We start from the raw sequence: 21,917 nt of genomic DNA, 5'->3' as shown, positions 1-21,917 counted from the left end.
GTGTGTGTGTGTGTGTGTGTGTGTGTGTGTGTGTGTGTGTGTGTGTGTGTGTGTGTGTGTGTGTGTGTGTGTGTGTGTGTGTGTGCCTGTGTGCCTGTATCGTGTGTGTTTGTCTCTTTCTCCTCACAGTTGTATCTCCTCTGTGTAGATCCTGACAGACACGTCACTGCAGAAGGTCAAGAGGAATCAGAACTGTCTGGAGCCCTGTGTTAGACAGCTGGTGTCCTGTCTGGAGTCTTACATGGTGAGACACATACATTTTAAATACTTTGTAACATTTTTATTTTTAATCCACGAATCACATTACATCAAGAACCGTTCAAACATTTTGAAGGTCTTGGACCCAATGACACTCGTGGACAATGTTCCCTCTAAGAAGAAATGCCATGTGGCACAGAGAAGTTCGGAAGTTTCCATACACCTTAGCCAAATACATTTAAACTCAGTTTTTCACAATTCCTGACATTTAATCAGAGTAAAAAGTATTTGTTTTAGGTCAGTTAGGATCACCACTTTATTTTAAGAATGTGAAATGTCAGAATAATCGTAGAGAGAATGATTTATTTCAGCTTTTATTTCTTTACTACACCGGCTCCGACGCTCGCCTTATGTGTCTTTTTACTGTTGTTTTATTTCTTTACTTACCTATTGTTCACCTAACACCATTTTTGCACCATTGGTTAGAGCCTGTAAGTAAGCATTTCACTGTAAGGGGAAGATGAATACCTGTTGTATCCAGCGCACGTGACAAATAAACTTTGATTTTATTTTGATTTCATCACATTCCCAGTGGGTCAGAAGTTTACATACACTCAGTTAGTATTTTAACTTCCTGACTGATGTCTTGAGATGTTGCTTCAATATATCCACATAATTTTCCCTCCTCATGATGCCATATATTTTGTGAAGTGCACCAGTCCCTCCTGCAACAAAGCACCCCCACAACATGATGCTGCCACCCCCGTGCTTCACGGTTGGGATGGTGTTCTTCAGCTTGCAAGCTGACTATTGGTACAGACTATTGGTTACTGTCTAAACTGTCAGGGTACAGACTATTGGTTACTGTCTAAAACTGTCAGGGTACAGCCTATTGGCTACTGTCTAAAACTGTCAGGGTACAGCCTCAGTTCATTAGAAACGTGCACCGGAAGTTGCTCAAAATTCTCCAGCGGGATACGAGGGGCTGTCCCAGCGGGATACGAGGGGCTGTCCCAGCGGGATACGAGGGTCTGATACGGGGGGCTGTCCCAGTGGGATACGAGGGTCTGATACGGGGGGCTGTCCCAGCGGGATACTAAGGGCTGTCTCAGCGGGATACAAGGGGCTTTCCCAGCGGGATACGAGGGGCTGTCCCAGGGGGATACGAGGGGCTGTCCCATAACAGTATGTATTCTCTGTTCTCGCTCCATAGACCCAAGAGGATGGTAGTGCTGCCAACCCGTACGTCCTGTCTAACCCCGTGACCCCTGCTCTGCCAGCCTTCCCCCGGGTCACCAACACCTACGGCTCCTACCAGGATGCCAACATCCCCTTCCCTCGTACCTCCGGGGCTCGCTTCTGTGGCACCGGCTGCTTGGTGTACTTCACAAGACCCATCACTATGCATCGCTCGGTACCACCCACTGAACCCACACCCAGGTACACTTTATACTGCTGCACTCATTCATGTATGTGTGTTGACCTGTTATCTGTGTGTGTTGACTTGTTGTGTGTGTGTGTTAACCTGTCTCTGTGTGTCCCCAGGTCCCTGTCTCTGTACCACAGTGGGGTCCTTGTTAACCTGCCTTTGTGTGTCCCCCAGGTCCCTGTCGGCCCTGTCTCCATACCACAGTGGGGTCCTTGTTAACCTGTCTCTGTGTCCCCCAGGTCCCTGTCTCCGTACCACAGTGGGGTCCTTGTTAACCTGCCTCTGTGTGTCCCCAGGTCCCTGTCGGCCCTGTCTCCGTACCACAGTGGGGTCCTTGTTAACCTGCCTCTGTGTGTCCCCCAGGTCCCTGTCTCTGTACCACAGTGGGGTCCTTGTTAACCTGTCTCTGTGTGTCCCCCAGGTCCCTGTCGGCCCTGTCTGCGTACCACAGTGGGGTCCTGACTCCTATGAAGATGCGTAGTGAGTCTCAGAGCTCTCTGAGGCTGTACAGTGGCAGCCCCACCCACACGGACAAGGACCATGTCTCCATATCATCATTCTACTACAAAGAACGGGTGAGACACACACTGGGGAGCGAAGGACACACACTGGGGAGTGTATGACACACACAACACACACTGGGGAGAGTAGGACACACACAACACACACTGGGGAGCGTAGGACACACACTGGGGAGTGTAGGACACACACAACACACACTGGGGAGAGTAGGACACACACAACACACACTGGGGAGCGTAGGACACACACAACACACACTGGGGAGCGTAGGACACACACTGGGGAGTGTAGGACACACACAACACACACTGGGGAGCGTAGGACACGCACTGGGGAGCGTAGGACACGCACTGGGGAGCGAAGGACACGCACTGGGGAGCGTAGGACACACACTGGGGAGCGTAGGACACACACTGGGGAGTAGTTCCTGTCAAGGCAGCAGCTACTCTTCCTGGGATTTATTATGGATCCCCAGTAGTTCCTGCCAAGGCAGCAGATACTCTTCCTGGGGATTATTATGGATCCCCATTAGTTCCTGCCAAGGCAGCAGCTACTCTTCCTGGGGTCCAAACACATTAAGGCACTTAAATGACATATAAAACAGTACATCATATAACATTATTACACTACTACATATCTACAATACTAAATGTTTAATACCACCATATCTCTGTAACTCACTTAGATAATACCTTTGATGATACAGTGGTGGCAATACATGGTTGTAACATCTACAGAAAAGACAGAAATGCCAGTGGTGGAGGTGTTGCTGTTTATATTCAGAACTACATTCCTGTAAAGCTTAGAGAGGATCTCATGTTAAATACTGTTGAAGTAATCTGGCTACAGGTTCACCTGCCTCACATAAAGCCCATTCTGGTGGGAAGCTGCTATAGACCACCAAGTGTTAACAGTCAGTATCTGGATAATGTTAAATACTGTTGAAGTAATATGGCTACAGGTTCATCTGCCTCACATAAAGCCCATTCTGGTGGAAAGCTGCTATAGACCACCAAGTGCTAACAGTCAGTATCTGGATAATATGTGTGAAATGGTTGATAATGTATATGATACCCACAGGGAGGTATATTTTCTGGGTGATTTAAATATTGACCTACATTCATCAGGCTGCCCACTCAAGCTTCAAACAGTAACCAGTGCCTGCAACCTGGTTCAGGTTATCAGTCAACCTACCAGGGTAGTTACAAACAGCACAGGAATGACATCATCAACATGTATTGATCACATCTTTACTAATGCTGCAGAAATCTGCTCTAAAGCAGTATCCAGATCCATCGGATGTAGTGATGACAATATAGTAGCCATATCTAGGAAAACCACAGTTCCAAAGGCTGGGCCTAATAGAGTGTATAAGAGGTCATACAATACGTTCTGTAGTGATTCCTATGTTGATGTAAATAATATATGCTGGTCTGTGATGAGTAATGAGGAGCAACCAGACGCTGCTGGTCTGTCGTGTGTAATGAGGAGCAACCAGACGCTGCTGGTCTGTGGTGTGTAATGAGGAGCAACCAGACGCTGCTGGTCTGTGGTGTGTAATGAGGAGCAACCAGACGCTGCTGGTCTGTCGTGTGTAATGAGGAGCAACCAGACGCTGCTGGTCTGTGGTGTGTAATGAGGAGCAATCAGACGCTGCTGGTCTGTCGTGTGTAATGAGGAGCAACCAGACGCTGCTGGTCTGTGGTGTGTAATGAGGAGCAACCAGACGCTGCTGGTCTGTGGTGTGTAATGAGGAGCAACCAGACGCTGCTGGTCTGTGGTGTGTAATGAGGAGCAACCAGACGCTGCACTTGACACATTTATGAAATTGCTTATTCCAGTTACTAATAAGCACCCATTAAGAAAATGACTGTAAAAACTGTTAAATCCCCTTCGATTGATGAGGAATTGAAAAATGGTTGAGAGGGATGATCTAAATAAAACGAAGAAACTATACTATGAAACAAAGATAAATGATATAAACAATGATAGTAAACAGCTTTGAAGCACCTTGAATTCAATTTTGAGAGATAAAATCCAACTCTGCTCCATCATTCATTGAATCAGATGGCTCATTCATCACAAAATCCACTGAAATTGCCAACTACTTTAATGACTTTTTAATTTGCGAGATAAGCAAACTTTGGGATGACATGCCAGCAACAAACGCTGAGACTACACATCCAGGTATATCGGACCAAATTGTGAAAGACAAGAATTGTACTTTTGAATTCTGTAATGTCAGTATGGAAGAGGTGAAACAAAATATTGTTGTCTATCAACAATGACAAGCCACCAGGGTCTGACAATCTGAATGGAAAATATACTGAGGATAATTGCAGACAATATTGCCACTCCTATTTGCCAGATTCTAGTAGGCTTAAATTTAAGATGTGGCAATATTGTCCGCTATTCTCCTCAGGCCTGGAGGGAAGCTAAATCATTCATCCCCCTAAGAAAAGTAAAGCCCCTTTTACTGGCTCAAATAGCTGACCAATCAGCCTGTTACCAACCCTTAGTATACTTCTGGAAAAAAATTGTGTTTGACCAGATACAATGCTATTTCACAGTAAACAAATTGACAACAGACTTTCAGCACGCTTATAAAGAACGACATTCAACAAGCACGGCAAATTACTGATGATTGGTTGAGAGAAATTGTGGGGGCTGTTTTGTTAGATTTCAGTGTGGCTTTTGACTATGGTCGATAATGGAATTCCCCAGGGTAGCTGTTTAGGCCCCTTGCTTTTTTCAAAATTTCTAATGACATACCACTGCCTTAACAACCCTATCAACGAGGCAGTCTCAACAGTGAAGAGGCGACTCCGGGATGCTGGCCTTCTAGGCAGAGTTCCTCTGTTCAGTGTCTATGTTCTTTTGCCCATCTTAATATTTAATTTTTATTGGCCAGTCTGAGATATGGCTTTTTCTTTACTCTGCCGAGAAGGCCAGCATCGCCTCTTCACTGTTGATGTTGAGACTGGTGTTTTGTGGGTACTATTTAATGATGATGCTGCCAGTTGAGGACTTGTGAGGCATCTGTTTCTCAAACTAACCACTCTAATGTCCCTGTCCTCTTGCTCAGTTGTAGACCAGGTCCTCCAACTCCTCTTTCTATTCTGGTTAGGGACAGTTTGCGCTGTTCTGTGAAGGGAGTAGACTGATGAGTTTCAAAAGAAAGTTCTTTGTTTCTAGCCATTTTGAGCCTGTAATCAAACCCACAAATGCTGATGCTCCAGATACTCAACTAGTCTAAAAGTCATTCATTATACTGTAGCTATAACTAGTAACTACTAGGTCATTCATTATACTGTAGCTATAACTAGTAACTACCTAGGTCATTAATTATACTGTAGCTATAACTAGTAACCTCCTAGGTCATTAATTATACTGTAGCTATAACTAGTAACTACCTAGGTCATTAATTATACTGTAGCTATAACTAGTAACTACCTAGGTCATTAATTATACTGTAGCTATAACTAGTAACTACCTAGGTCATTAATTATACAATAGCCAAAACTAGTAACTACCTAGGTCATTAATTATACTATAGCTATAACTAGTAACTACCTAGGTCATTAATTATACTATAGCTATAACTAGTAACTACCTAGGTCATTAATTATACTATAGCTATAACTAGTAACTACCTATGTCATTAATTATACTGTAGCTATAACTAGTAACTACCTAGGTCCTTCATTCCCATTCTGTTCTCTGCACCTTGTGGTTGATGTGTTTACCTTCATGGTTGTTTTGTGTCCCTCCTCTCCCTTCCCTCCTCTCCCTTCCCTCCTCTCCTCTCCCTTCCCTCCTCTCCCTTCCCTCCTCTCCCTTCCCTCCTCTCCTCTCCCTTCCCTCTTCTCTCCTCTCCCTTCCCTCCTATCCTCTCCTCTCCTCTCCCTTCCCTTCCCTCCTCTCCTCTCCCTTCCCTCCTCTCCCTTCCCTCCTCTCCTCTCCCTTCCCTCCTCTCCTCTCCCTTCCCTCCTCTCCTCTCCCTTCCCTCCTCTCCTCTCTTCTCCCTTCCCTCCTCTCCTCTCCTCTCCCTTCCCTCCTCTCCCCTCCCTCCTCTCCTCTCCCTTCCCTCCTCTCCCCTCCCTCCTCTCCTCTCCCTTCCCTGTGTGTTGGCTGTCCCGCTGACTGGCATGCCTCCCCTGGCCCGCCCCCCTCCTCCCATCTCTGTGCTGTGGTTGGTCCACTCTATCTCCACCAATCAGAAGCCTCCTCAGTCTGGCCTTCGCCGCTGGTCCATTCATGACTGCCCGGTATTTGGTTCCCACGCCCTCCTTCCGTCCATCCCTCTATCCGCCTCTCTCTCCGCCTCTCCTCTTGGGCTTTCTTCAGGGTCTCTCCTGTCTCTCTCTGTGTCTCTCTCTCCGCCTCTCCTCTTGGATTTTCTTCAGGGTCTCTCTTGTCTCTCTCTGTGTCTCTCTCTCCGCCTCTTTCCTCTTGGGCTTTCTTCAGGGTCTCTCCTGTCTCTCTCTGTGTCTCTCTCTCCGCCTCTCTCCTCTTGGGCTTACTTCAGGGTCTCTTCTGTCTCTCTCTCCACCTCTCTCCTCTTGGGCTTTCTTCAGGGTCTCTCCTGTCTCTCTCTGTGTCTCTCTCTCCACCTCTCTCCTCTTGGGCTTTCTTCAGGGTCTCTGCTGTCTCTCTGTTCTCCTCTCTGGACCCTGCATGATGTCACTAAGTCACTTTAACCTGTATAACCATGTTTTATCATGACTCAACCTCTCTCTCTGTTGTTGTTTCTCTCTCTCGCTCTCTCTCTCTCTCTCTCTCTCTCTCTCTCTCTCTCTCTCTCTCTCTCTCTCTCTCTCTCTCTCTGTCTCTGTCTCTCTTCAATGATGGCAAAGTCTGTTACTTACAAATTCTTAACACTTGAGATAAGGTTGTGTGATTGCTTCCTTGAGGTAAGGTTGTGTGATTGCTTCCTTGAGGTAAGGTTGTGTGATTGCTTCCTTGAGATAAGGTTGTGTGATTACTTCCTTGAGGTAAGGTTGTGTGATTGCTGGCAACAACATCAACAAATGTTCAAATTCCTCTTGTTCAAATTCCTTAGTAACTGACATCAATAATTGTTGACCATTTCAGAAACGTAAAAGACATTAGTCAACATGAGAGATGAGTTCAACCTCCCAGTAATGTAGCTTTAGGCCTGTTGGCCTCTCACAAATTCTCACCACAATGCCTTCCAGACCTGGGGTGGAGGTCTAGAGTCTATACCAGACCTGGGGAGGAGGTCTAGAGTCTATTCCAGACCTGGGGAGGAGGTCTAGAGTCTATACCAGACCTGGGGAGGAGGTCTAGAGTCTATACCAGACCTGGGGAGGAGGTCTAGAGTCTATACCTGACCTGGGGAGGAGGTCTAGAGTCTATACCTGACCTGGGGAGGAGGTTTAGAATCTACAGCAGACCTGGGGAGGAGGTCTAGAGTCTATACCAGACCTGGGGAGGAGGTCTAGAGTCTATACCAGACCTGGGGAGGAGGTCTAGAGTCTACACCAGACCTGGGGAGGAGGTCTAGAGTCTATACCTGACCTGGGGAGGAGGTTTAGAATCTACAGCAGACCTGGGGAGGAGGTTTAGAATCTATACCAGACCTGGGGAGGAGGTCTAGAGTCTATACCAGACCTGGGGAGGAGGTTTAGAATCTACAGCAGACCTGGGGAGGAGGTTTAGAATGTACAGCAGACCTGGGGAGGAGGTCTAGAGTCTATACCAGACCTGGGGAGGAGGTCTAGAATCTACAGCAGACCTGGGGAGGAGGTCTAGAGTCTATACCTGACCTGGGGAGGAGGTCTAGAGTCTATACCTGACCTGGGGAGGAGGTCTAGAGTCTATACCAGACCTGGGGAGGAGGTCTACAATCTACAGCAGACCTGCGGAGGAGGTCTAGAGTCTATACCAGACCTGGGGAGGAGGTCTAGTGTCTATACCTGACCTGGGGAGGAGGTTTAGAATCTACAGCAGACCTGGGGAGGAGGTCTAGAGTCTATACCAGACCTGGGGAGGAGGTCTAGAGTCTATACCAGACCTGGGGAGGAGGTCTAGAGTCTATACCTGACCTGGGGAGGAGGTCTAGAGTCTATATCAGACATGGGGAGGTCTAGAGTCTATACCAGACCTGGGGAGGAGGTCTAGAGTCTATACCAGACCTGGGGGGGAGGTCTAGAGTCTATACCTGACCTGGGGAGGAGGTCTAGAGTCTATACCAGACCTGGGGAGGAGGTCTAGAGTCTATACCTGACCTGGGGAGGAGGTCTAGAGTCTATATCAGACCTGGGGAGGAGGTCTAGAGTCTATACCAGACCTGGGGAGGAGGTCTAGAGTCTATACCTGACCTGGGGAGGAGGTCTAGAGTCTACACCAGACCTGGGAAGGAGGTCTAGAGTCTATACCAGACCTGGGGAGGAGGTCTAGAGTCTATACCAGACCTGGGGGGGAGGTCTAGAGTCTATACCTGACCTGGGGAGGAGGTCTAGAGTCTATACCAGACCTGGGGAGGAGGTCTAGAGTCTATACCAGACCTGGGGAGGAGGTCTAGAGTCTATACCTGACCTGGGGAGGAGGTCTAGAGTCTATATCAGACCTGGGGAGGAGGTCTAGAGTCTATACCAGACCTGGGGAGGAGGTCTAGAGTCTATACCTGACCTGGGGAGGAGGTCTAGAGTCTATACCAGACCTGGGGTGGAGGTCTAGAGTCTACACCAGACCTGGGAAGGAGGTCTAGAGTCTACAGCAGACCTGGGGAGGAGGTCTAGAGTCTACAGCAGACCTGGGGAGGAGGTCTAGAGTCTATACCTGACCTGGGGAGGAGGTCTAGAGTCTATACCAGACCTGGGGTGGAGGTCTAGAGTCTACACCAGACCTGGGAAGGAGGTCTAGAGTCTACAGCAGACCTGGGGAGGAGGTCTAGAGTCTACAGCAGACCTGGGGAGGAGGTCTAGAGTCTACACCAGACCTGGGGAGGAGGTCTAGAGTCTACACCAGACCTGGGGAGGAGGTCTAGAGTCTATACCAGACCTGGGGAGGAGGTCTAGAGTCTACACCAGACCTGGGAAGGAGGTCTAGAGTCTATACCAGACCTGGGTTCAGATCCTATTTTAAATCTTTCAAATACTTTCAGCGTTTGCTCTAGACTGTCTGGAGTGCCAGGTGGGAGTGGTTTGCCATTTTGGGACTAAACTATTGGTCCATTTAGCCAGGCGCGCTCAATCACCCACAGATAAAGTACCATCAATTATTTTCAGTACTGTTTGAACCCAGGTCTGGACCACTGCAACACCAGGTTGTCTATGGCCCTGATCTATGGTCAGTTCTGTCTGGTCTCACTAAAACACCAGGGTGTCTATGGCCCTGATCTATGGTCAGTTCGGTCTGGTCTCACTACAACACCAGGGTGTCTATGGCCCTGATCTATGGTCAGTTCTGTCTGGTCTCACTACAACACCAGGGTGTCTATAGCCCTGATCTATGGTCAGTTCTGTCTGGTCTCACTACAACACCAGGGTGTCTATAGCCCTGATCTATGGTCAGTTCTGTCTGGTCTCACTACAACACCAGGGTGTCTATAGCCCTGATCTATGGTCAGTTCTGTCTGGTCTCACTACAACACCAGGTTGTCTATAGCCCTGATCTATGGTCAGTTCTGTCTGGTCTCACTACAACACCAGGGTGTCTATAGCCCTGATCTATGGTCAGTTCTGTCTGGTCTCACTACAACACCAGGGTGTCTATAGCTCTGATCTATGGTCAGTTCTGTCTGGTCTCACTACAACACCAGGGTGTCTATAGCCCTGATCTATGGTCAGTTCTGTCTGGTCTCACTACAACACCAGGGTGTCTATAGCCCTGATCTATGGTCAGTTCTGTCTGGTCTCACTACAACACCAGGGTGTCTATAGCCCTGATCTATGGTCAGTTCTGTCTGGTCTCACTACAACACCAGGGTGTCTATAGCTCTGATCTATGGTCAGTTCTGTCTGGTCTCACTACAACACCAGGGTGTCTATAGCCCTGATCTATGGTCAGTTCTGTGATGTTGGTGTCTTTTTCTGTCTGTCAGAAGTCTCGTCGGTTCAAGACGAAGCGCGAGGGAGCCGACTACGGTAACAGACCCGTAAAGCTGGCAGGAAAAATCATCATCCAGGAGATCTCCTGTCTGCTGCCTGTTCACAAAGCCCTGGGGGAGACATACATGTGAGTTCATCACCCTGGGGGAGACATGCATGTGAGATCATAACTATCACCCTGGGGGAGACATACATGTGAGTTCATCACCCTGGGGGAGACATGCATGTGAGATCATAACTATCACCCTGGGGGAGACATATATGTGAGTTCATCACCCTGGGGGAGACATACATGTGAGTTCATCACCCTGGGGAAAAGATACATGTGAGTTCATCACCCTGGGGGAGACATACATGTGAGTTCATCACCCTGGGGGAGACATACATGTGAATTCATCACCCTGGGGAGACATGCATGTGAGTTCATCACCCTGGGGGAGACATGCATGTGAGATCATAACTATCACCCTGGGGGAGACATACATGTGAGTTCATCACCCTGGGGAGACATACATGTGAGTTCATCACCCTGGGGGAGACATACATGTGAGTTCATCACCCTGGGGAGACATACATGTACATGTAACAGGCTCAAGACATCTTAATATTATAATATAATGCCTTGCCCAACATTTCTTGAAACATCTGTAATGTGCTGTCTGTTTGTCCCTCTGCAGTCTGAATGTGAACGACATACAGGACACGTGTCAGAAGAATGCAGCAGCAGCTCTGGTGGTGGGACGCAGAGACGTGGCTAAGGTAGGACTGATCAGCGACGTAGCTAAGGTAGGACTGATCAGCGACGTGGCTAAGGTAGGACTGATCAGCGACGTGGCTAAGGTAGGACTGATCAGAGACGTGGCTAAGGTAGGACTGATCAGAGGTGTGGCTAAGGTAGGACTGATCAGAGACATGGCTAAGGTAGGACTGATCAGAGGTGTGGCTAAGGTAGGACTGATCAGAAGTGTGGCTAAGGTAGGACTGATCAGCGACGTAGCTAAGGTAGGACTGATCAGCGACGTGGCTAAGGTAGGACTGATCAGCGACCGTGGCTAAGGTAGGACTGATCAGAGACCGTGGCTAAGGTAGGACTGATCAGAGACCGTGGCTAAGGTAGGACTGATCAGAGACCGTGGCTAAGGTAGGACTGATCAGAGACGTGGCTAAGGTAGGACTGATCAGAGACGTGGCTAAGGTAGGACTGATCAGAGACCGTGGCTAAGGTAGGACTGATCAGAGACGTGGCTAAGGTAGGACTGATCAGAGACCGTGGCTAAGGTAGGACTGATCAGAGGTGTGGCTAAGGTAGGACTGATCAGAAGTGTGGCTAAGGTAGGACTGATCAGCGACGTAGCTAAGGTAGGACTGATCAGCGACGTGGCTAAGGTAGGACTGATCAGCGACCGTGGCTAAGGTAGGACTGATCAGAGACCGTGGCTAAGGTAGGACTGATCAGAGACCGTGGCTAAGGTAGGACTGATCAGAGACCGTGGCTAAGGTAGGACTGATCAGAGACGTGGCTAAGGTAGGACTGATCAGAGACGTGGCTAAGGTAGGACTGATCAGAGACCGTGGCTAAGGTAGGACTGATCAGAGACCGTGGCTAAGGTAGGACTGATCAGAGACGTGGCTAAGGTAGGACTGATCAGAGGCGTGGCTAAGGTAGGACTTATCAGAGATGTTATTAACTCTGTGTACTGTAGGTGTGGGCCCTGTATTAACTCTGTGTACTTTAGGGCCCTGTATTAACTCTGTGTACTGTAGGACCCTGTATTAACTCTGTGTACTGTAGGGCCCTGTATTAACTCTGTGTACTGTAGGGCCCTGTATTAACTCTGTGTACTGTAGGGCCCTGTATTAACTCTGTGTACTGTAGGGCCCTGTATTAACTCTGTGTACTGTAGGGCCCTGTATTAACTCTGTGTACTGTAGGGCCCTGTATTAACTCTGTGTACTGTAGGTGTGGGCCCTGTATTAACTATGTGTACTGTAGGGCCCTGTATTAACTCTGTGTACTGTAGGTGTGGGCCCTGTTAACTCTGTGTACTGTAGGTGTGGGCCCTGTATTAACTCGGTGTACTGTAGGTGTGGGCCCTGTATTAACTCTGTGTACTGTAGGGCCCTGTATTAACTCTGTGTACTGTAAGACCCTGTATTAACTCTGTGTACTGTAGGGCCCTGTATTAACTCTGTGTACTGTAGGTGTGGGCCCTGTATTAACTCTGTGTACTGTAGGTGAGGGCCCTGTATTAACTCTGTGTATTGTAGGGCCCTGTATTAACTCTGTGTACTGTAGGTGTGGACCCTGTATTAACTCTGTGTACTGTAGGGCCCTGTATTAACTCTCTGTACTGTAGGTGTGGGCCCTGTATTAACTCTGTGTACTGTAGGTGTGGGCCCTGTATTAACTCTGTGTACTGTAGATGTGGGCCCTGTATTAACTCTGTGTACTGTAGGGCCCTGTATTAACTCTGTGTACTGTAGGTGTGGGCCCTGTATTAACTCTGTGTACTGTAGGTGTGGGCCCTGTATTAACTCTGTGTACTGTAGGGCCCTGTATTAACTCTGTGTACTGTAGGTGTGGGCCCTGTATTAACTCTGTGTACTTTAGGGCCCTGTATTAACTCTGTGTACTGTAGGGCCCTGTATTAACTCTCTGTACTGTAGGTGTGGGCCCTGTATTAACTCTGTGTACTGTAGGTGTGGGCCCTGTATTAACTCTGTGTACTGTAGATGTGGGCCCTGTATTAACTCTGTGTACTGTAGGGCCCTGTATTAACTCTGTGTACTGTAGGGCCCTGTATTAACTCTGTGTACTGTAGGACCCTGTATTAACTCTGTGTACTGTAGGACCCTGTATTAACTCTGTGTACTGTAGGTGTGGGCCCTGTATTAACTCTGTGTACTGTAGGACCCTGTGTTAACTCTGTGTACTGTAGGTGTGGGCCCTGTATTAACTATGTGTACTGTGGGGCCCTGTATTAACTCTGTGTACTGTAGGACCCTGTGTTAACTCTGTGTACTGTAGGACCCTGTATTAACTCTGTGTACTGTAGGTGTGGGCCCTGTATTAACTCGGTGTACTGTAGGTGTGGGCCCTGTATTCACTCTGTGTACTGTAGGACCCTGTATTAACTCTGTGTACTGTAGGTGTGGGCCCTGTATTAACTCTGTGTACTGTAGGACCCTGTGTTAACTCTGTGTACTGTAGGTGTGGGCCCTGTATTAACTCTGTGTACTGTAGGACCCTGTGTTAACTCTGTGTACTGTAGGTGTGGGCCCTGTATTAACTCTGTGTACTGTAGGACCCTGTGTTAACTCTGTGTACTGTAGGGCCCTGTATTAACTCTGTGTACTGTAGGACCCTGTGTTAACTCTGTGTACTGTAGGTGTGGGCCCTGTATTAACTCTGTGTACTGTAGGACCCTGTGTTAACTCTGTGTACTGTAGGTATGGGCCCTGTATTAACTCTGTGTACTGTAGGGGCCTGTATTAACTCGGTGTACTGTAGGTGTGGGCCCTGTATTAACTCTGTGTACTGTAGGACCCTGTGTTAACTCTGTGTACTGTAGGTGTGGGCCCTGGCCTCGGCTGCCACCAGTCTAGAACTCAGTCCTGACTCTGACCCTGATGCAGACGCTCCCTGGGCCAGACACCCGTTTGGACGCCACCTGCTGGAGACTCTGTGAGTAGCAGGCAAATATACTACACTGTATATACTGTACTAATGTACACTGAGTGAACAAAACATTATGAACACCTGCTGACATGACATAGACTGACTCAATATTAGGAAGGTGTTCTTAATGTTTTGTATACTCAATTAAAAATAACAACAATTGGACAAAAGATCAGATTTGGCAAAGCCCAGCAGGAACATACCGGACCCGCCAGGAATTCAGTTTGACCAGGGGGTGTCCTGGTACATCAAGCTGTCTCACTACAGAAACAGGAGACAGACTAGTGTCCTGTCCAGGGCGGTGTCCTGGTACATCAAGCTGCTACAGAAACAGGAGATAGACTAGTGTCCTGTCCAGGGGGTGTCCTGTACATCAAGATGTTTCACTACAGAGATAGACTAGTGTCCTGCCCAGGGGGTGTCCTGTACATCAAGCTGTCTCACTACAGAAACAGGAGAGAGACTGGTGTCCTGTCCAGGGGGTGTCCTGTACATTAGCCATTGTGGCTGGGACAAGGCTACTTACTGTATATACTGGAGGGATTAGGACACTCTGTCTGTCTCTGTCCCCTCCTCCCAGTCTGATGAGTGATGTCCAGACTCTAGCCATGCTCTGTAGTGTGTTCAGGACTCCTCTGTCCCCTCCTCCCCAGTCTAGACCACTACAGTCTGATGAGTGATGTCCAGACTCTAGCCATGCTGTGTAGTGTGTTCAGGACTCCTCTGTCCCCTCCTCCCAGTCTGATGAGTGATGTCCAGACTCTAGCCATGCTGTGTAGTGTGTTCAGGACTCCTCTGTCCCCTCCTCTCAGTCTGATGAGTGATGTCCAGACTCTAGCCATGCTGTGTAGTGTGTTCAGGACTCCTCTGTCCCCTCCTCCCAGTCTGATGAGTGATGTCCAGACTCTAGCCATGCTGTGTAGTGTGTTCAGGACTCCTCTGTCCCCTCCTCTCAGTCTGATGAGTGATGTCCAGACTCTAGCCATGCTGTGTAGTGTGTTCAGGACTCCTCTGTCCCCTCCTCCCAGTCTGATGAGTGATGTCCAGACTCTAGCCATGCTCTGTAGTGTGTTCAGGACTCCTCTGTCCCCTCCTCCCCAGTCTAGACCACTACAGTCTGATGAGTGATGTCCAGACTCTAGCCATGCTGTGTAGTGTGTTCAGGACTCCTCTGTCCCCTCCTCCCAGTCTGATGAGTGATGTCCAGACTCTAGCCATGCTGTGTAGTGTGTTCAGGACTCCTCTGTCCCCTCCTCCCCAGTCTAGACCACTACAGTCTGATGAGTGATGTCCAGACTCTAGCCATGCTGTGTAGTGTGTTCAGGACTCCTCTGTCCCCTCCTCCCAGTCTGATGAGTGATGTCCAGACTCTAGCCATGCTGTGTAGTGTGTTCAGGACTCCTCTGTCCCCTCCTCCCAGTCTGATGAGTGATGTCCAGACTCTAGCCATGCTGTGTAGTGTGTTCAGGACTCCTCTGTCCCCTCCTCCCAGTCTGATGAGTGATGTCCAGACTCTAGCCATGCTGTGTAGTGTGTTCAGGACTCCTCTGTCCCCTCCTCCCAGTCTGATGAGTTATGCCCAGACTCTAGCCATGCTGTGTAGTGTGTTCAGGACTCCTCTGTCCCCTCCTCCCAGTCTGGACCACTACAGTCTGATGAGTGATGTCCAGACTCTAGCCATGCTGTGTAGTGTGTTCAGGAACCAGGGCTGTTCCCAGGACTACTTCTCTCTGTATGGACAGCAACGCTCTTCTCTGTTTCCCCCTCATCACTCCCGATACGTAAGTCAAAGTTAATATCCTCAACGTGGGTAACCTTGGTTACTGTTTTCCCTGGTCTGGCATATGGAGCCATTCCTTTTTCTGAAAATGTTTTTTAAATGTATTCTCCCTCCCTGCCTCTCCTCTCCTCTCCTCTCCTCTCCTCTCCTCTCTCTCTTTCCCCTCTCCTCTCCTCTCCCTTTCCATCTCCCTCTCCCTCTCCCTCTCCCTCTCCTCTCCTCTCCTCTCTCTCTTTCCCCTCTCCTCTCCTCTCCCTCTCCCTCTCCCTCTCCCTCTCCCTCTCCCTCTCCCTCTCCCTCTCCTCTCCAGCCCAGCTACACATCCAGCTCTGTGTCGTCAGGCTCCTGTTACAGCACCTCAGACTCCACCACCACCACCACCTGGAGCATCGGTATGTAACCCGGGATGGAAATAAAAGGCTGTTTATGGTATGAACTCAGTGACCCCAGAAGAGGCCAGCGCCGAGACCCAACTAGCCCCCTGTTCACTAGTACACTACATGACCAAGAGTATGTGGACACCTGCTCATCCAACATCTCATTCAAAAAGGATGGGCATTAATATGGAGTTGGTCCCCCCCTTTGCTGCTATAACAGCCTCCACTCTTCTGGGAAGGCTTCCCACCACTCTACTGCCAATGTTTGTCTATGGAGATTGCATGGCTTGTGTGCTTCCTGTGGAACATACAGTCTAACCTGCTGCTTCCTGTGGAACATACAGTCTAACCTGCTGCTTCCTGTGGAACATACAGTCTAACCTGCTGCTTCCTGTGGAACATACAGTCTAACCTGCTGCTTCCTGTGGAACATACAGTCTAACCTGCTGCTTCCTGTGGAACATACAGTCTAACATGCTGCTTCCTGTGGAACATACAGTCTAACCTGCTGCTTCCTGTGGAACATACAGTCTAACCTGCTGCTTCCTGTGGAACATACAGTCTAACCTGCTAATATTCTCCATAGATACCCAGTGTCAATGACATGTAGCCATCTGTGTAAAAGGAGATCTGTCTATTTCATTAGGTCGAGATCCGGAGCACGTCCCTCCCTTGGGGGAGTCCTCGCCTGACGACTATCGCTACGCCAACCAGATGTACACAGACCCCCGCGAGCGAGAGAGAGAACAACACGACATGAATAAAAGGTCACTGAGTCGAGTCCAGAATTAGACGTTAGAAAAACACACATAAACAAAGATGTTTTCTTCGTAGACATACACGAGGAACAACAGAGAGGCGCTGATGTCTGCGTCACAATGGACCGACATGTCGGCCATCTTACCTAGGACCGGTTCTGAACCAGCACCAATAGGAACATGGGGGCAGTCTCTTATCTGTTCTAGATCTCCGGTTCTCTCTCTCTCTCTCTCTCTACCCTCTCAGGCTGCTGGACCCAGCCAACACCATGCAGTTTGATGACTTTAAGAAGTGTTACGGGGAGATCCTCCATCGATGGGGGCTGAAGGACAAGAGAGCCGAGGTCCTCAAGTTTACATCCTGTCCTCCTGAACCTCACAAAGGCATCGGTGAGTCTCCTAGATAGATGGTATACCAGGGTGAGTCTCCTAGATAGATAGTATACCAGGCTGAGTCTCCTAGATAGATGGTTTACCAGGGTGAGTCTCCTAGATAGATGGTGAGTCTCCTAGATAGATGGTATACCAGGATGAGTCTCCTAGATAGATGGTATACCAGGCTGAGTCTCCTAGATAGATGGTATACCAGGCTGAGTCTCCTAGATAGATGGTTTACCAGGGTGAGTCTCCTAGATAGATGGTATACCAGGCTGAGTCTCCTAGATAGATGGTATACCAGGCTGAGTCTCCTAGATAGATGGTTTACCAGGGTGAGTCTCCTAGATAGATAGATTACCAGGGTGAGTCTCCTAGATAGATGGTATACCAGGGTGAGTCTCCTAGATAGATGGTATACCAGGCTGAGTCTCCTAGATAGATGGTATACCAGGCTGAGTCTCCTAGATAGATGGTTTACCAGGGTGAGTCTCCTAGATAGATAGATTACCAGGGTGAGTCTCCTAGATAGATGGTATACCAGGCTGAGTCTCCTAGATAGATGGTTTACCAGGGTGAGTCTCCTAGATAGATATATTACCAGGGTGAGTCTCCTAGATAGATGGTATACCAGGGTGAGTCTCCTAGATAGATAGATTACCAGGGTGAGTCTCCTAGATAGATGGTATACCAGGCTGAGTCTCCTAGATAGATGGTTTACCAGGGTGAGTCTCCTAGATAGATATATTACCAGGGTGAGTCTCCTAGATAGATGGTATACCAGGGTGAGTCTCCTAGATAGATAGATTACCAGGGTGAGTCTCCTAGATAGATAGTACTAAAACTCTTTAATATACCTCTCAGATAGAGAGGAAGGGCCCCATTCAACCCTCTGTAATATACCTCTCAGATAGAGAGGAAGGGCCCCATTCAACCCTCTGTAATATACCTCTCAGATAGAGAGGAAGGGCCCCATTCAACCCTCTGTAATATACCTCTCAGATAGAGAGGAAGGGCCCCATTCAACCCTCTGTAATATACCTCTCAGATAGAGAGGAAGGGCCCCATTCAACCCTCTGTAATATACCTCTCAGATAGAGAGGAAGGGCCCCATTCAACCCCAGTCTCAATTAAAATCTAAAGGTCATTTATGATTGAGCTGATATATGCAGTGTTTACCGTGAATGCAGTCTTTGCTGGAACATTGCCTTTAAATTGAAATGGCGCTATAGCTCTGAACTTCCACGGTACGGATGAATGGAGCCATAGCTCTGAACTTCTACGGTACGGATGAATGGAGCCATAGCTCTGAACTTCCACGGTACGGATGAATGGAGCCATAGCTCTGAACTTCCACGGTACGGATGAATGGAGCCATAGCTCTGAACTTCCACGGTACGGATGAATGGAGCCATAGCTCTGAACTTCCACGATACGGATGAATGGAGCCATAGCTCTGAACTTCCACGGTACGGCTGAATGGAGCCATAGCTCTGAACTTCCACGGTACGGATGAATGGAGCCATAGCTCTGAACTTCCACGGTATGAATGAATGGAGCCATAGCTCTGAACTTCCACGGTATGAATGAATGGAGCCATAGCTCTGAACTTCCACGGTACGGCTGAATGGAGCCATAGCTCTGAACTTCCACGGTACGGATGAATGGAGCCATAGCTCTGAACTTCCACGGTACGGATGAATGGAGCCATAGCTCTGAACTTCCACGGTACGGCTGAATGGAGCCATAGCTCTGAACTTCCACGGTACGGATGAATGGAGCCATAGCTCTGAACTTCCACGGTACGGATGAATGGAGCCATAGCTCTGAACTTCCACGGTACGGATGAATGGAGCCATAGCTCTGAACTTCCACGGTATGAATGAATGGAGCCATAGCTCTGAACTTCCACGGTATGAATGAATGGAGCCATAGCTCTGAACTTCCACGGTACGGCTGAATGGAGCCATAGCTCTGAACTTCCACGGTACGGATGAATGGAGCCATAGCTCTGAACTTCCACGGTACGGATGAATGGAGCCATAGCTCTGAACTTCCACGGTACGGCTGAATGGAGCCATAGCTCTGAACTTCCACGGTACGGATGAATGGAGCCATAGCTCTGAACTTCCACGGTACGGATGAATGGAGCCATAGCTCTGAACTTCCACGGTACGGATGAATGGAGCCATAGCTCTGAACTTCCACGGTACGGCTGAATGGAGCCATAGCTCTGAACTTCCACGGTACGGATGAATGGAGCCATAGCTCTGAACTTCCACGGTACGGATGAATGGAGCCATAGCTCTGAACTTCCACGGTACGGCTGAATGGAGCCATAGCTCTGAACTTCTACGGTACGGATGAATGGAGCCATAGCTCTGAACTTCCACGGTACATATGAATGGAGCCATAGCTCTGAACTTCTACGGTACGGATGAATGGAGCCATAGCTCTGAACTTCTACGGTACAGATGAATGGAGCCATAGCTCTGAACTTCCACGGTACATATGAATGGAGCCATAGCTCTGAACTTCCACGGTACGGCTGAATGGAGCCATAGCTCTGAACTTCCACGGTACGGATGAATGGAGCCATAGCTCTGAACTTCCACGGTACGGATGAATGGAGCCATAGCTCTGAACTTCCACGGTACGGCTGAATGGAGCCATAGCTCTGAACTTCCACAGTACGGATGAATGGAGCCCGAATAGTTGTGTTTGTACTGAGAGAGGTCATCAATAGAGATTAACTCTGAGCTTTGAATTGATTACTGACTCCATTTGGTTCCTCTCTCCATCTACCCCCTCTTCTCTCCATCCAACCCCTCTCCTCCTCCTCCCTCCTCTCTCCATCCACCCCCTCTCCTCCTCCTCCCTCCTCTCTCCATCTACCCCCTCTCCTCCTCCTCCCTCCTCTCTCCATCTACCCCCTCTCCTCCTCCTCCCTCTTCTCTCCATCCAACCCCTCTCCTCCTCCTCCCTCCTCTCTCCATCCAACCCCTCTCCTCCTTCCCTCCCTTCTTCTCCTCTCCTCCTCCCCCTTCTCTCCATCCACCCCCTCTCCTTCACCACCACCTCCTCTCCCTTTTCCTCCCCTCTCCTCCTCCCCCCTCTCTCCATCCACCCCCTCTCCTTCTTCTCCTCCTCTCTCTCCCCCTCTCTTCAGAGTTTGGTGTGTACTGCTGCCATTGTCGTAGCCAGGTGCGGGGGACTCAGTGTGCTGTGTGTAAGCGCTTCACCTTCCAGTGTGCCATCTGTCACGTGGCTGTCCGAGGCTCCTCTAACTTCTGTCTGAGTTGTGGTCACGGGGGGCACACCTCCCACATGATGGAGTGGTTCAGAACACAGGACGAATGTCCCACAGGCTGTGGCTGTCACTGTCTGCTACAGAGCACCTTCTGAGAGAGACGCTGGGACACAGACTCACATATACACACACACTGTCTGCTACAGAGCACCTTCTGAGAGAGACGCTGAGACACAGACTGATGCAGACACACACACTCACTCACTCACTCACACACACACACACACACACACACACACACACACACACACACACACTGTCTGCTACAGAGCACCTTCTGAGAGAGACGCTGAGACACAGACTGATGCAGACTCTCTCACACACACACACACACATACTGTCTGCTACAGAGCACCTTCTGAGAGAGACGCTGAGACACAGACTGATGCAGACTCACACACATATACACACACACACACACATATACTGTCACTGTCTGCTACAGAGCACCTTCTGAGAGAGACGCTGAGACACAGACTGATGCAGACTCTCTCTCACACACACACACATACTGTCTGCTACAGAGCACCTTCTGAGAGAGACGCTGAGACACAGACTGATGCAGACTCACACACATATACACACATATACACACACACACACGCACACGCACACTGTCTGCTACAGATCACCTTCTGAGAGAGACGCTGAGACACAGACTGATGCAGACTCACACACATACACACACACACACACACACACACACACACACACACACACACACACACACATATACACACACACATATACACACACACACACACACACGCACACACACTCACACACACAAACACACACGTCTAAAAGCAGGGGGTTTGACGGACATTTAACCCAACTAAAACACATGTACACACACACACAGCAGTCCATTCATTTAGTCCCTGAACGCTGTGGTCTGGAGAGGTTGTATAATGTAATGCTGAGGTAGAGGTTGTTATGAAGGCCTTAATGCCTCGATGTTCCTCCACACAATAAACATCTGATTGAATACTTGAATACAAACTGTTGTGTGTCTGAAACTCTGTCACTTAGCAACAGATGAAAGGTGTGCAACGACCGTATGGTGCCATGGATGGCAGATATATTCATGCCATAATCACATCTGATTTTATTTGTGACATGCACCGATTACAACAGGTGTAGACCTCACAGTGAAATGATGAATACAACAGGTGTAGTAGACCTCACAGTGAAATGATGAATACAACAGGTGTAGTAGACCTCACAGTGAAATACTGAATACAACAGGTGTAGTAGACCTTACAGTGAAATGCTGAATACAACAGGTGTAGTAGACCTTACAGTGAAATGCTGAATACAACAGGTGTAGTAGACCTTACAGTGAAATGCTGAATACAACAGGTGTAGTAGACCTCACAGTGAAATGCTGAATACAACAGGTGTAGTAGACCTC

General features: G+C 48.8%; 1 protein-coding gene across 6 annotated transcripts in view; it reads left to right on the top strand.

The window, feature by feature from the left end:
* LOC139411739 (GATOR2 complex protein WDR59-like) overlaps positions 1-21,505 on the top strand; it is a 55,859-nt gene extending 34,354 nt beyond the window's left edge. The window contains exons 15-28 of one of the 6 annotated variants that reach the window (XR_011634623.1): positions 149-244; positions 1,412-1,638; positions 2,049-2,202; positions 6,370-6,417; positions 10,218-10,351; positions 10,902-10,983; positions 13,797-13,909; positions 15,540-15,684; positions 15,994-16,075; positions 16,707-16,827; positions 17,066-17,208; positions 20,363-20,684; positions 20,745-20,837; positions 21,278-21,499. Coding sequence is in view for 3 of the 6 variants with exons in the window: in XM_071158425.1 (XP_071014526.1) it covers positions 149-244; positions 1,412-1,638; positions 2,049-2,202; positions 6,370-6,417; positions 10,218-10,351; positions 10,902-10,983; positions 13,797-13,909; positions 15,540-15,684; positions 15,994-16,075; positions 16,707-16,827; positions 17,066-17,208; positions 20,363-20,598 (1,581 nt within the window). In the remaining 3 variants the exon portion in view is untranslated. Of the gene's footprint in view, positions 1-148; positions 245-1,411; positions 1,639-2,048; positions 2,203-6,369; positions 6,418-10,217; positions 10,352-10,901; positions 10,984-13,796; positions 13,910-15,539; positions 15,685-15,993; positions 16,076-16,706; positions 16,828-17,065; positions 17,209-20,362 lie in introns of all 6 variants that reach the window. The other 5 variants (XR_011634624.1, XR_011634625.1, XM_071158425.1 and 2 more) reach the window with 5 other exon arrangements.
* The last annotated feature ends 412 nt before the right edge of the window (positions 21,506-21,917 follow it).

Source organism: Oncorhynchus clarkii, chromosome 6 (genome assembly GCF_045791955.1).
Source record: "Oncorhynchus clarkii lewisi isolate Uvic-CL-2024 chromosome 6, UVic_Ocla_1.0, whole genome shotgun sequence".
In the NCBI taxonomy this organism is placed as follows: Eukaryota; Metazoa; Chordata; class Actinopteri; order Salmoniformes; family Salmonidae; genus Oncorhynchus; species Oncorhynchus clarkii.
The sequence above is the reverse complement of the archived record's forward strand: the minus strand, read 5'-3'. Positions and strand labels throughout refer to the sequence as shown.